A 13,595-nucleotide genomic window follows, 5' to 3' on the forward strand; every position below is an offset into this window, starting at 1 on the left:
AGGACCAGGCTAGATTTTTTCCCATGAAGTCCTAAAATTATTTACGGCAGGTAGACGGCGCTACAGCGCACACATTCTGAAGGGTCACAGATTTCGGCATAACACCGGAAAAGCCCGTTATTGTATCCAGCCAGGTAAAAGATAGCAGATTTCTTCATATAAGCCTAATTGTATTTTAGTTTTATTTTAAAAGTTATCTGTTGTAGTTATAGCTAATACTGGGGCAGGACCATCACAGAAAAAAGGAAATTAAATGAAGAACAACTAAAAGCTAAAAGGGAAAGTGAAAGACAACGGGCAAAACCAAGTCAATCTCGGTGGGACTTTCAACAGATGGAGACAATTATGGGATTGCAAATGATTCAAAAATGTCCCCGAATTGGCCCTCAGGTAGGCCTATGTTCAATGTCTATTTCATTCATAAAATAACTTTACAATGCGGGATGTGGTTGTACGCCAGTAGCCTAGATTAAATTGCGCCCCCCTTCCATTTAGCGCTCATTTATTTTCAGTCCGTGTTTGTGTTGGCCTACTATTTTCTTTTCCCTTGTCCCCCTGTACTTAAAACTTAACTTACTTGTAAAGCGTCCTTGGGTTTCATGTAATGCGGTATATAAGTTATTACTACATTCATTGCTACAAAAAACTCTTAATGCTTTGGCTCGTGACACAGTAACAGCGATACCCGGTTAAGCTTACGATACATCCAAAGTAGACTAAGTTACCGTATGCAACACTTGAAATGCAACGATGCATCTTTAATGTATTCTCTTATTGTAAATGAATGATTTTCTGGTTGAGCAAAATATTCATTGCGACTATACCTCCCCGTAAAGCTAACTCAGTAATCTACAGTGAACAATACAACAGCAGGTGTGGTAAAAACACTACCGCTTTTGTCCAAAGGGGCCGCTAGAATCACCACAAACTGAAAGTTACATATAGTCACTTTAATACAAAAATATAATTGTCACAGGGTGCATTTTTTGCTCTGCGTAGGCTACTTTTACTCGTGATACTTTACTACGTTTCCCTATTAATATTTATGCACTTTTATAAGAAAAGGATCTGAATACTTCCTCCACCACTGTATGTTTGGTCATTTTGGTAATAACATTCAACTTAGTAGTAATATTTTATGGCAAAAACCTATTACATATGTTGATTTTTTTCAAGTCTAAAATTTTAGGCAAAATGTCTTTATCTTTATTTTTTAAATACATTAATAATAAATACCAAATACAGATAATATAATTAAACAGTTTCATTAATGAATAGCATTTTGTGATTTCTTTAAATTCTCAAAGAAATTTACACTGTTTAATTGGCTTGTCCATAATTTCTTATGTGGGCAGGGTTCTGCTTGGGGAATTTGGACTCATGGGGATCTCAATATTTCCAACATCCTGGCTACTGCCCTCATTTTAATTTAGTATGTTGAACCCACAGAGGAAATTCCTTTAATAGCAATGCAAAACTGAATTCAGTAGAATTTAGAAGCACAACAGTGGAAACAATAAACACCCACACAGGCACCAGTAAAGATGAGGAAGAAGTACATGAAGGGAGTCAGGCTGAGTCAGCGTTTGGAAACCTGTTTAAGGTTTCAAGTAAAACAAGCATGCTACTATGTATGGCTGCAACTAATTATTATTTCCATTATCAGTTATCAAAATCAATCTGTTGATTATTTCCTTGATGATTCGGCTTATTATTTTCTTCTATAAAATGTCATAGAATTGTGAAAACATTCCCATCATCATTTCCCAAAGGCCAAGTTGACATCTTTAAATGCTTGATTTGTCTGACCAGCAGTCTAAAACCCAAAGATATTCTGTTTACTAGCATAGAGGACTAAGACAACAAGCCAATATTTACATTTGTCAAAGCTGGAACCAGGAAAATGTGTGAGTTTGATTGTTAGTGCTTGAAAATGTTATTAGTATCAAGAACTTAGCAACACATGAATAATTCACAACCTTTAATGTTTTGGATTATACTAAAGCTTGTCAGTCTATAAAGGCTGCCTCACTGTCTTGATTTGTTAGTGACTTGTTTAAATGTAAAAGCCAGCTGATCCTGATCACCTGTAGGACTTCAGTGCCCACGGCAGAACTAGGATGATGCTTCATTTAATCATATGCGCTCTTAATTAACTTTCACTGACATTAGGCCTATGGATACCTTAAATTATAAGTGTTAGGGTCAGAGTGAAAACAATTTAAATTGGATATTTTTTTGCTTTAATGTATTACAAAAGACAGGAGTGAACTGCAGACAGGATCGATGCTTTGTTTCAGTGCAGTAATATGAACACTGATTGGTATGGAACTGTTGTTCAAGTCATTACAGAACATTGTATGAGACCAGATTGCAGTAGGAGTTGACAGGAGTTATCATCATATAATAGATAGGGTTATTAATTCAAATAACACAAATAACCTACCCTGGCTGTAGGCTAACCGCTCCATACTCTCACTATGAGTGATGCCCCAGCGGTGGAGACTCTGAGGGGAGTACATGGTGAGTGGTACTCTCCTTTGCCCACTGTATTGTTGCAAAGAGGATAGTAAATCAAGCAGATCCCTGAGTCCTGAAGTGGCTCCCTCTGGTCTGTTTCCTGTTAAGCTGCTGCAGCACTTTCAAGTTTATTTGGATTTTTCTGATTCCCTGGAACCAGATGACCCTCAAATATGGTGTTTTCCTGTTTGGTCACAGTCTCAGGATGTGCTGGGCTTCTGCTGAGCTGTGCAAGACAGCCTAGAAAAAAACAGTGGAGACAGAATAAGATCTTAGAAGCAGGAAGATTAGAGAAGAGTATATCAAACGATCCAGGGAATACAAATGCTTTTACCATAATTGCTCCTGTCTGGTGTAGCCTACACAAAACAAGGATACCGCCAAACATTACATTGCACAACCCAACTTTGTTAAATGCCCAAACATCCCTGCCAGGTACAGGTGGTATGTAGCCGCTGGCCCAGTAGGATGCATACAATTTTCAGATGGACAAGAATTGCTGTTTTGAAAAACAACTAACCATTTGCATTTTAAGCCTGATTCCAGGCATATCATTAAAGAATAAGATAAGACAAAATGGCTATTCAGTCATCCGTTATCATCAGTTATCAGGCTACTATATTGCCCCAAATTGTACTTGTGTAATTAGACTCAATGATTAGTTGCATCTTTGCCTCCCATTTATCCTCACTGATTCAAATAAACACTGTAAACACATACACCACAGGATGAGACCTTTCACTGTCATAAATAATATATTCCCTCAGATATTCTGCTAAACTCTTCTTAAATCTTGATTTAATGCACAAATTGTATAGTAACTACCAAAACTGACATTCTAAAACAGAATATAGAAGGAGGAGGTTTTACCTTTTCTTCGAGTGGTAGCTTATGAGGAATGCATCCAGTGGGCCTCCACCTTACCATGATGTAAGAGGGGGAGGTAAAAGCCTCCGACCTCACCAACTGACGAATGTTAGCTCCATTACAACAGACAGCAAGAGAAACTGTCGTAGCATGGAGGCTACAGTAAACTACATTACAAGGACCACTGGTGTCTTTCCCTTTTTTGTTGTTTCCTCTTGTTCTGCCTCTCTTGCTCTGCTTGACATACTCTCTCTCTCTCTCTCTCTCTCTCTCTCTCTCTCTCTCTCTCTAATAACTGAGGGCTGACCAGGGATCATATGACTGGTCTCTTGCACCCCTCAGCTGACTCTATACTGCCTGTGTTAATTCTCTAAATAGCTGCATTTAGCAGAGAATTCATAATTCAGACCGCTGCTGCCTTGATGTTGATGTCCATTTGTTTTTTTCATTCTCCTATACCTGTTTTCTGCCTCCCCTGTGTGCTGCCCTATCAACATCACAATTTTCATTATCTAAAAAAATGTGTAAGCCTCTTAATCTTTTTGTTTGCATGTGCTTTTGTGAGGCTGTTCATACATTTTCTGCCTGTTTGTGAGTACCTATAACACTGTGTCACATGTAAGAATTCACCAATAGGGACAACAACAACTATAAAACTATATAGTTATACTATAAGAATTTGGGCTTAAATGTTTTTTTAATTGAATGCAATTGATTTAATATTTTCATCAAGATGCAAGATAAAAAAGCATAACAATGTCAATATCTTGCATTCTCAATCTGCATGCATGCAGCCTGCATGGCAGTTTTTTTTTCTGCACATCAAAAGTACACATGACAGTCTCTTTTTCAGTTTTTCATTTTTACATCTCTCTCCTTCCGCCCTGCATCCACTTTCCTCCTTCACTCTGTCTTGTCTCTCTCCTCTCCCATCATCTCAGAACCACACCTTAACAAACACTACTTGCAGGGTGGTATGTTTGTACCATATGACCATGTCCATCATTGTAGGAACACACCCTTCCACATGACAGACAGCCGGATCAACAAATCAGTAGCCTTTAGTGGTACCCATTTCCACCAATAGGAGGAAGAGATGCTGTTTCGTCGTAGTAGCAAGCCTTTCATTCTGCAGCAGTGCTGGAGTGGTGCTACGCTCACAGATTCCAATACTGTGATTTATTAATATTTTGATTCGCAGAAAACAAGAAACAGTGAGTATACTGTCCTACAATAGCAGAAGAGATACTGTAATTATACCAACTATATATATATATATATATATATATATATATATATATATATATATATATATATATATATATACACACACACACACACACACACACACACACACACACACACATATATATATATATGTTTTACGCCATCGTCCCGTATGAACATGTACATATGTTATCATGCGATTGTTGCATCTCACCTCAGGCAGTAGAAAGCAGAGAGTTGATCCTTATCTCTGCAGCTTATCAGCACTCAGTAGTCCAGTCCCAAAAAGGATAAGTCTATGCTCTGGTCCAGTATATGGAGCGTGAGGCAATGACTCTGTGGAAACTGGTCAAGATGGGCTTGATTCCTCGACTTCCTGGCAGAATGTACATTCCAAGCTTCAGGGTGTCAATCCCAGGCCAGTTGTGGCAGCTACAGGCAGCAGTGAGTGGCTCCTAGATGTCCCATGGTGGAAACTTCAGATGGTACCATTACTGCCACAGAGATGATGAACAGATATATGTTCTTTTACATATTCTTTCAAAACACTCTATCTATCTATCTATCTATCTATCTATCTATCTATCTATCTATCTATGTATCTTATTCAATCAAATCTAGAGGTGCTGCAAAGCTGTTAAATCAAAATGAGCTTCTACAGGTCTGAAGCAGTAAGCCGGAACAAGCTCTGGAGACATCACCAACAGAAACCATAACCATCACCCCACACAGCACCCAATGACAATAGAGCAGGAAGCCAGAGAGAGGGGGTGGGGTATGGGAGTAACACAGCAAAGAGGGGAGAAATAGTCCAGAGGAGGCTTGTAGAGGGATATATACAGTGAGGAGGAGAGGAGAGAGAGGGGCACTGACTTGTACTCCTAAATACACCCCACCTACGCATAATACACTGCTCATATGAATGGGATACATGAAAATATGAATGAAAACATACACATATTGGTGAACAGCGCTTTCTGCAATAGAGGAGGGTCAAGACTGCTGTTACCAACCAATCCCTGAACAGAAAGGGAGGTCCTTGTTGAGACAGACCAGAAATTGGTGTGTGTGTGTGTGTGTGTGTGTGAATGACTTTGCAGCTAAGAGAATGAAATAGTATCACTGCAGCTAGAATATACTCTCAGTGAAATAAGATAACGCTTATTCTGCTAATGCTTTCCTATAAACCAACACAAAGAATGATCAGCAAAATGAAAGATAAAAGAGAGTATTGTACACTTGGGTAGATGAAAATACAATAAATACAATAAGATCTGTACCATCATATATAATTGTAAAGTTTGCACTATTTATAATAAAAAAAAGTGTGTTTTTAAATTGAAAAACTAGCAGGTTATGATTTGTTTTAAGAATTGTGGACATAGGGCGACCATTCGTGTACATCTGGATTACAGACTGTCTCTATTGTAAAACACCAACACATTTTAGTAGCAATTACCTTTAGATTTGATTACAGAGTGCCTTTTTGAAATCTATAAACTAGCAAAAATAACAGGAAGCAAAAAACTGTTTTTCCGAAGCAAGAAAATATTTATTTGTAAAAAAAAATACAGTAGAAATGACTTATTTCAGAAAGAGAAAGGAGATATATTTACGTACAGTTAGAGAGCTATGTCTTATCTACAAAAATCATTTGAAGAGAAGCAGGCAGCGCCGACGACTGTTTCCTCACTTTCACCATTGTAGCTACGAGGTTAAATATAATAACTATATTTGCAGTTATTTCAAAATGTCTGGAATTTATTTTGTTATTATATATACTGTATGGTAATGTGAGCTGGTACTGTTTAACAGGGTTTACCTGGGTAAGTAGTTATAATATTGTGTAATTGTGGCATTTGTGGTGCAAAATGGGCTGTGGTATTTGATTTCATTAGATTTTACTGCACACATGTACCTAATTTGTTCACTTATTTAATTTATTAACTAGTAACAAAAGGGTGGCTCCATCGCCTACATTCAAAATGAGAGATATTTTTCTGTTCTCTGTTTTCAAACCAATAGATTAAGCTTTTGATACACGGACAACTCTGACAACACTGAATTAGAGACATCTACATATTGATATTTTTAATAGCAGTGGCGATCCAAAAATAAATATTAAAGTTATAATGGTTTTTAAAAAATCTGTTTACAGGATTGAATGCTTGAAGAATTATTCCAAAAGCAACTAACACTGATCATACAATTTGTATTGCCTTTTAATGAGTCCTTTAGTCCTCAAACTCTGCAGCATAAAGCACTTGCTGGAATTTCATCCGTACCTCCATTCTTTTTTTAATGGTAAGCCTCTTCAGTGAAGGCAGAAGGCTGAGCAGAAACAGTTCATCTTCATCTCTGAGGTTGGTCAGGGCATCTGCAGAGCTTATCTCAGTTTCTGTGGTGGTTTGCCTTTTACGTTTAAGAGAGACTCCCATCTCCTGATGATTGTTTGGACAGGACTCCACAAGAGAAAAGCTAGTACTAACGACAGGCAGGGGACATTGTTGCTCCTTCTCATCTTTATCTCGCTCTTTCTCCACATCCTCACCACTTACAGCTACCTGTGTGGCATGTCAACAAGAAATATTAGCATTACTGGTTAACACAGACAACATCTTTGAAAACAAGCTTAAAATGTATTTGGCAATCACAGCCATACATATAAAAAAAAGTCCCTTATACAACCTATACCTCCTACTGGGAACAAAACACACTTCCAGGTTTGAATGGGTTTCTACTTTCTTGTAAGTCTGCAGATAAAAAGAAACTATTTTAAATATAAAAAATGAATACATTTTTAAAAAATAAGCTATTTTATATACATACAATTCAGTAGGGCCTGGCTGAATAATTAACAATAAAAAAAGAATATTGGCCTACATAAAAAAAAAGTATCAATATCTCGTTCAACCTCAAAAATCCGATATTCATCCTCTTTTATTTTGTGAAAGCAAAAATAATATTGGTTACTTAAAGTCTTTTGCTCTTTTGCTTTGATACACACAATTAGTCAATGGCACTGCAGTCAGCTTTTACTTCTTTTTGCCATGTCCCACCTAAATTGGTTGTTGATCTCTGTATGTTTTTTATTTGTGCATATAAAAAAAGAAGAAATATACAATAACATTAAAAAAAGCACATTAAAAAAAGAACAGGTGGGACGGAAAAAAAACCCAAGGGCTTGTAAAAGAAACCCTAACACTAAAATAAAAAAGACAGCTGACATGCTTGCCACCAATTTACAAATTAACATAAATATTTTTAAAATATCTAAAGTAAAGACAAGATAAAAAAGGGGGTAGCCTACTGCAGATTATAATCAAGGGGGAAAATAAATAACTAAAAAACAGTTATTACAATAACATATATTTGCACTGTTCATACACTGTATCATGACTGAATTAACACAGTGCTAGTCCATCAAGAGAAGTTGTTTTTAAGTATTATTTTCAAGATTATCGGGTTTCCACGATGTGCTTTTATTTTGAAAAGTAAACCCGGATATTCTGAGAGGCAGACGTCATACGTAGCTGTTAGCAACATCCTCTCTCTGGATGTTGTCATGCGATTAGTTTGTACAAAAATCAATTTAGTTTGCGTTAGGGATGTATAGGTATAAATCCATATTATATATAGATGAGACTACAGCAGAGTGTAAATATGATTATTACAGCCTATTGTTAGCAGTGGTGGTGGCTATGTTTCCATAGGCCCAAGTAAAAAAACTAAATTAAAAAATGACGTGAATACATTTACAATCAATGGATGACAGACACAAACCTCGTCGGTCTCTCCCTTGCCAGTTTCTACTCTGGGTTTGACGTAGGCGCTGAGCCAGGCTAGCTGGTGGTACAGCACCGGGACGGGCCTCTCCACCAGGTTCTCGTCGCCTGTCAGCAGAGGGAAGCTTCTCTTGGCCATTCGCTTCTTCGCCTTACAGAACTTGTCGCGTAGATTTTTCCATTTCAATTTCACCTCCTCCTCCGACTTTCCCATGTCGTCTGCGATGTCTCTCCACGACAAATGTCCCTTCAGATTGTCTTTGTAGTCCCGACGTGATTGGTCATATAAATTCGGGTGTTCACGTATCAAGTCCGCTAGCTTCTTCTCAATAGTATTCATTTTATTTTCTGTTTATTTACTTCATCGCGAAGTCCTTTCGTCGGCAGACAACGATTGAGGTTCGTTCTCCTGGCAGAAGGAAGTGCGAATATCCATTAATTCAAAATAAAGGTTTTGCCATTGACGTATTTTTTTGACAGGCTATCATTGAATACAAGAAATTAAAATAAAAAAAATGATTTTACGTATATCACATTGTCTTATATTAAATTAGAATAGATAGAGCTTCCATATGATTAAAGCAACAGCAGATTGCACATAAATCAGGGCCTGCAATTTATCCTACAGAACCAAACATGGTGATACAGTGCCAGTTGGCTTTATAGCCCCAAATGGAAGCACACAACTGAAAATGCAAACGTACAATTCAAACACAGAAACGGCTTGAAAGCCTGTCTGTTAACCATTTAAACTCATGTAATTAACAATACATTATTGCATACTTGTTCTACCTGTCCTATGTAAACGGTCGACATTTAATCAGTCTACACTGTCTGTTTGAAAATGTTCAAATTCAAAGTAATATCAGAATCTATATGTCAAGGTAGTCGTAAGAATTAGAAGCATCAATCCAATTTAAATTCTAGACCTATGTATCCCAGCACTGGCTTTTATTCCGGAGTGCACTGTGCTTCCTGCCTGCCTGCACTAGATGGCGTATTTTCTCTTTTCTTTTCTTTTCTTTTCTACTCTACTTAGTCTTTTATTTTCACTGTGTTGACTCAGTGAACAGTTCAATAAACGCAGATCTGGGGTAGCTTCAAGGACACACAATACTGTCATAGACATAAAAATAATTTTAATGGGCTTCTCCTTTGAAGACACTTTAAAGGGACTAGAAATCATGTGGCTAAGTGTGTTGGGTTGTCATTGTCCATAATGTTTTGAGATTATAGTATTTTATTCTTTCTTTTCCTCCTTATGTGTGTCTTTTGGGTTTAAAAATATTTTTATCTATGCTACTGAAACATAGTAGTGGTAAGCAAATGCCAGAAGTGCTGGTTATGGTATAAACTTCATAATTAACATAATTGCTATCAGGTGGTAGATGGCTTTTTAAGTGCATGTTTTGTATATATAAAGAAAATATCCTTGAAAAATCCAATTGTTCGCCAAAACATCATAATAAATCATTTGGTGTGCAATTTTCTGGTTTATTCTATGTGTAAGCTGCTGTCAAGAGTGTCCCTCTCTCATGAAACATATAAATGGAATTGCTTTTATGTCATTACTTATTTTATGTAGATTTATATTTGTGTTGTTTATTTGTGTAGTCATATTTGTATTTAGATATTTATGCAGTCCCTTACACTGAGGTCTGGATCTTTCAGTTTGGGGTAACGCTTAATTATCAAAGGCCACAATTTAAATGAAGGCTAATTTAAATAGTTTTTAAATGGTAACCACATGAAGACTCCAGGCAGGTGTGATGAATACTCACATCACAACATCAAATTTCATTTACATCTGAAGGCCACAAGGGAGAGTCGTGACAGATCAAACATCGTCTCTGTTGGAGGCAGTCTAAGTGTCACCTGGAAGTCCTCATGTGAGACAGTAAAGATTACAGGGACAGCACAATGGATAACACCAATTATGAGGACATCAGCTATTATCACAGGGATGTTACAAGTGATGGCACACCCAGTCACAGTGACAATTACAGTACAACTGACTAGACTACTTACACAGGGTCCAGGGGGCAACCTGTTATTATTGGGATCCATAAAGTCAAGACACCTTCATTTAAAGAGAAAACACAAATTATATAGACAGCACAAGTGATGGTTAACAGTTGTATTCCATTTGGTCTGATAAATATGGAAAGTTCTTGTTGCTGACTGAGACAGAACTCAAGACAGTCACATATCAAATACACATGAAGCTTCATCATGGCTTACCTTTTACATGCTTTATGGGTCTTGGGAGATCTCTGTTGATGTATTTATATTTGTTTGATTTGTTTTAATGCAGTGTGTTGCCATGTCCTACAAAATGACAGCTCTTTAACTGCTGGGTTCACAAGAATTTTAAGAAATAAAAGTGGAATGATGATTGTGCAGAAGAGGTTTAAGAATCCGGCAATAATAGGTCACAAAACCTTTATTGGAAAATGTGGAAAAACACAGGGAGAATAAAAAATGTGAATGTTGAGTTGAACAGTGAAACTCCAGAGACTACACCAGTCTGGCTTTCAGACAAAGGGCAATCTAAATAAATAAATAAATACATAATTTGCACTAATGTGCTTTTCCTCTTTGATTGAGACTTTTGGCATATCAGGTAACTAATCCCACTAATGCATTAACATTTTCAGCAGTCCAGAGCATTTTACTCCTGCAGTGATTGTTGGAGACTGCCTGTCAGCAGACAGTAACCACAAGAGAGCAGCGGAGCCTTTATCTTTCTTCATGTGCTTCAGCAGCAAGTTTTCCACTTATAAGAGCTCATCAGAAAAGCCAGTAACCGCAAATGAAAGCTGCATGATTTCTGTTTGTCAGGTGAATAGAAACAAATTGTATCGGGATTAAATATTATATTATAATATCAATTTTAGCACCTGCCAAGTACAGTATAATCCAATGCCATTGATCTACTGCAGTGCCATGCAGTGCGTTTTGATGGCAGTTGTTGTGTTTCGGCCACTTTTGCTACCAGGCGGTACAGGAATTTGAACCGCTGACCCTCTGGTCATGAGGTCACTTCTGCAACCATTTGGCTACTGTCCTCCACAAATGTTTATCTTGTATATGTCCTCTATTTCCTGCTGAAGTATTTTGTTGCACATTGAACCTGTAGGCCTACAACTCAAAATAAAGTTGCTATTGAGATTATAATAACAGAACGGTACCTGTATTTATTAGGCGTGCCATAAATATGACAAAAATGAATGGTTTGGGTTTTTTAATACTACTGTGTGTGTCTGTCTGCTGTGTTATCTGACCTGTGAGTGACTCAACGTCCCAAATTGTCTCCACAAACTCACTCTCTTTCTCAGCCACACACACACACACACACACACACACACACACACACACACACAGCAGTGTGAGTGACATATTTATCTTCAGAGGAAAGGAGGAGGGAGAACAGAGCAAGATACACAGCCTAAAAACAGACACCAGGCAGGTAGTCATAGATAAATCTGTGTGTCGATGGTAGTATCTGAGACAAGCTGAGCCAGCTAGTGAGCCAGATAATGTAGTGTATAGTAGTGGAGCCAAAAACTTTGAATGGGAAGTTTAATTGACACAGTTGGAAGATCTAAAAGAGAATTGGCAATCTCATGGCTTCTAAGGTTCTGTGTTGTCAATGAAACTCAGTAATTTTATCATTCTTGTCTAGACCTGATAATCCACAGACCTTAGTATCTGGTGATGGGAAAGACATTTTCCATCCCGAGTCATCCTCTGGTATCTGAGCGTATTTGTGTGTGTGTGTGTGTGTGTGTGTGTGTGTGTGTGTTGTCGCAGAGCAGCTCTTTCCCAGACCAGTGATAAGTGCCACCTCAGTGGGGGCTTTGACACCTGGGCTGGTGTAAAGGGGGGTTGGGGGACGTGAGAAGTCTGGGGTTCACACCTCTTTGACGATAGGAGATGATCCTGTAACTAACCCTCCTAATACACACAGACACTCGTACTAGAAATCCATGTTGCACATTAAAGGAACATACCGCCAGCTTTGCAAGTTTTAGCCCAATAATGTATTAATCCCTATCATTTTCCAGATTACATCATACATTTTCTGATCTGCAGTAACTAGTTTACATTCATTGGTGATACATTACATAAACCTTCATTCCACTTTATTGTATTATTATTGTATTTCTATTGTATTTATTATACCTTCATTGTATTTCCATAGAAATGCAGTTGTGAGCAGGGTTTTTAAAAACTTTCTAGTGAAGCATTCATGAAAGTTCCACCATTTGAACTCTGCAGACCGCCAAAAAGTGTTGCTCAACCTATGTTGTTGACAAATCAAACCTGGAGGACAAACCGAAACAAATGTTAATCATGTTTATATTGTTGTTTTATTTAGAGGATAATGTGTGTAAATGTGATCCTTTCTTGCATTAAAAAGGTTGCTATTTGACTACATTCACCTATCTTGGATGTCAGTGTCCTTGAATGCACTGGCAAAGAAGCCCTGCTTACAACTGCATCACCATGCCATGATAGTGTAACTTTTACAAATAAATAAATAAAACAAATAAACAGGACAATGGAATACCCAGTTCAAACATAATTCAAGTTGATTTTCTTACTGAGCGAGCTAAATGGAAACTAATGGCTGCCTGGAAGGTAAGAAATCAGTCTGAAACTCATGACAGGCTTTGGAAAATGTTTGGCACTCATGTAAATTACATGAGATAACCACAGGAATGATCTTTTCACTGTCATGACAGGCATTATATTTGTCAAACTGAATTCCTGCTCTGGAAATGTGACCTTTTCTCACAAACATGCCGACATGTTCAATGGTTATTTTACAGTGGTGTAAAAAATGTGCCCGTGTTTTCAGTGGAGTGGTTTATAGTCGCATTGTTTTACTGAAATCTTTCTCTTGGAAAGGTTTGATCATCACACACCGGACAGCTAATGGCAGCATCATCACAGTAGGACATGCCACTGTGTGCACCAGTTAAGAGTTGATGTTCTTCAGGTTCTCTAAAGCTAAATGACAAGGCTCCATAGTGCCAGCGTACCAATCATGTACTTACTGCCTCTCTCTCTCTCTCTTTCTCTCTCTCTCTCTCACGTGCGCACGCACACACAACCACACACACACACACACACACACACACACACACACACACACACACACACACACTTCTGTTCCTTCTGACTCATTTG

The 13,595-nt window shown here is 37.7% G+C and overlaps 2 protein-coding genes across 3 annotated transcripts in view; both read right to left on the bottom strand.

The window, feature by feature from the left end:
- rufy2 (RUN and FYVE domain containing 2) overlaps nucleotides 1–5,341 on the bottom strand; it is a 30,745-nt gene extending 25,404 nt beyond the window's left edge. The window contains exons 1-2 of one of the 2 annotated variants that reach the window (XM_039795707.1): nucleotides 4,829–5,341; nucleotides 2,447–2,760 (exon numbers count right to left, since the gene is read on the bottom strand). In XM_039795707.1, the coding sequence (XP_039651641.1) occupies nucleotides 2,447–2,522 (76 nt within the window). In that variant the 5' untranslated portion in view covers nucleotides 2,523–2,760; nucleotides 4,829–5,341. Of the gene's footprint in view, nucleotides 1–2,446; nucleotides 2,761–3,390; nucleotides 4,001–4,828 lie in introns of those variants that run through there. The other variant, XM_039795708.1, reaches the window with a different exon arrangement.
- A 1,338-nt stretch (nucleotides 5,342–6,679) lies between these two features.
- On the bottom strand, nucleotides 6,680–8,831 carry LOC120556254. The gene is made up of 2 exons (XM_039795715.1): nucleotides 8,398–8,831; nucleotides 6,680–7,178 (listed from the first exon to the last, which is right to left on the bottom strand). The coding sequence occupies exons 1-2, from the start codon at nucleotides 8,737–8,739 to the stop codon at nucleotides 6,849–6,851; spliced, it is 672 nt and encodes a 223-aa protein (XP_039651649.1). The 5' UTR covers nucleotides 8,740–8,831; the 3' UTR covers nucleotides 6,680–6,848.
- Nucleotides 8,832–13,595: the final 4,764 nt, after the last annotated feature.

The sequence above is a fragment of the Perca fluviatilis genome, chromosome 3 (assembly GCF_010015445.1).
Source record: "Perca fluviatilis chromosome 3, GENO_Pfluv_1.0, whole genome shotgun sequence".
Classification (NCBI taxonomy): domain Eukaryota; kingdom Metazoa; phylum Chordata; class Actinopteri; order Perciformes; family Percidae; genus Perca; species Perca fluviatilis.

Coding starts and splice junctions, on each gene's coding strand:
- LOC120556254 (XM_039795715.1), bottom strand. CDS start 8,739: ATGAATACTATTGAGAAGAAGCTAGCGGACTTGATACGTGAACACCCG. Junction 7,179..8,397: donor GCAAGGGAGAGACCGACGAG/GTTTGTGTCTGT, acceptor CATGCCACACAG/GTAGCTGTAAGTGGTGAGGA.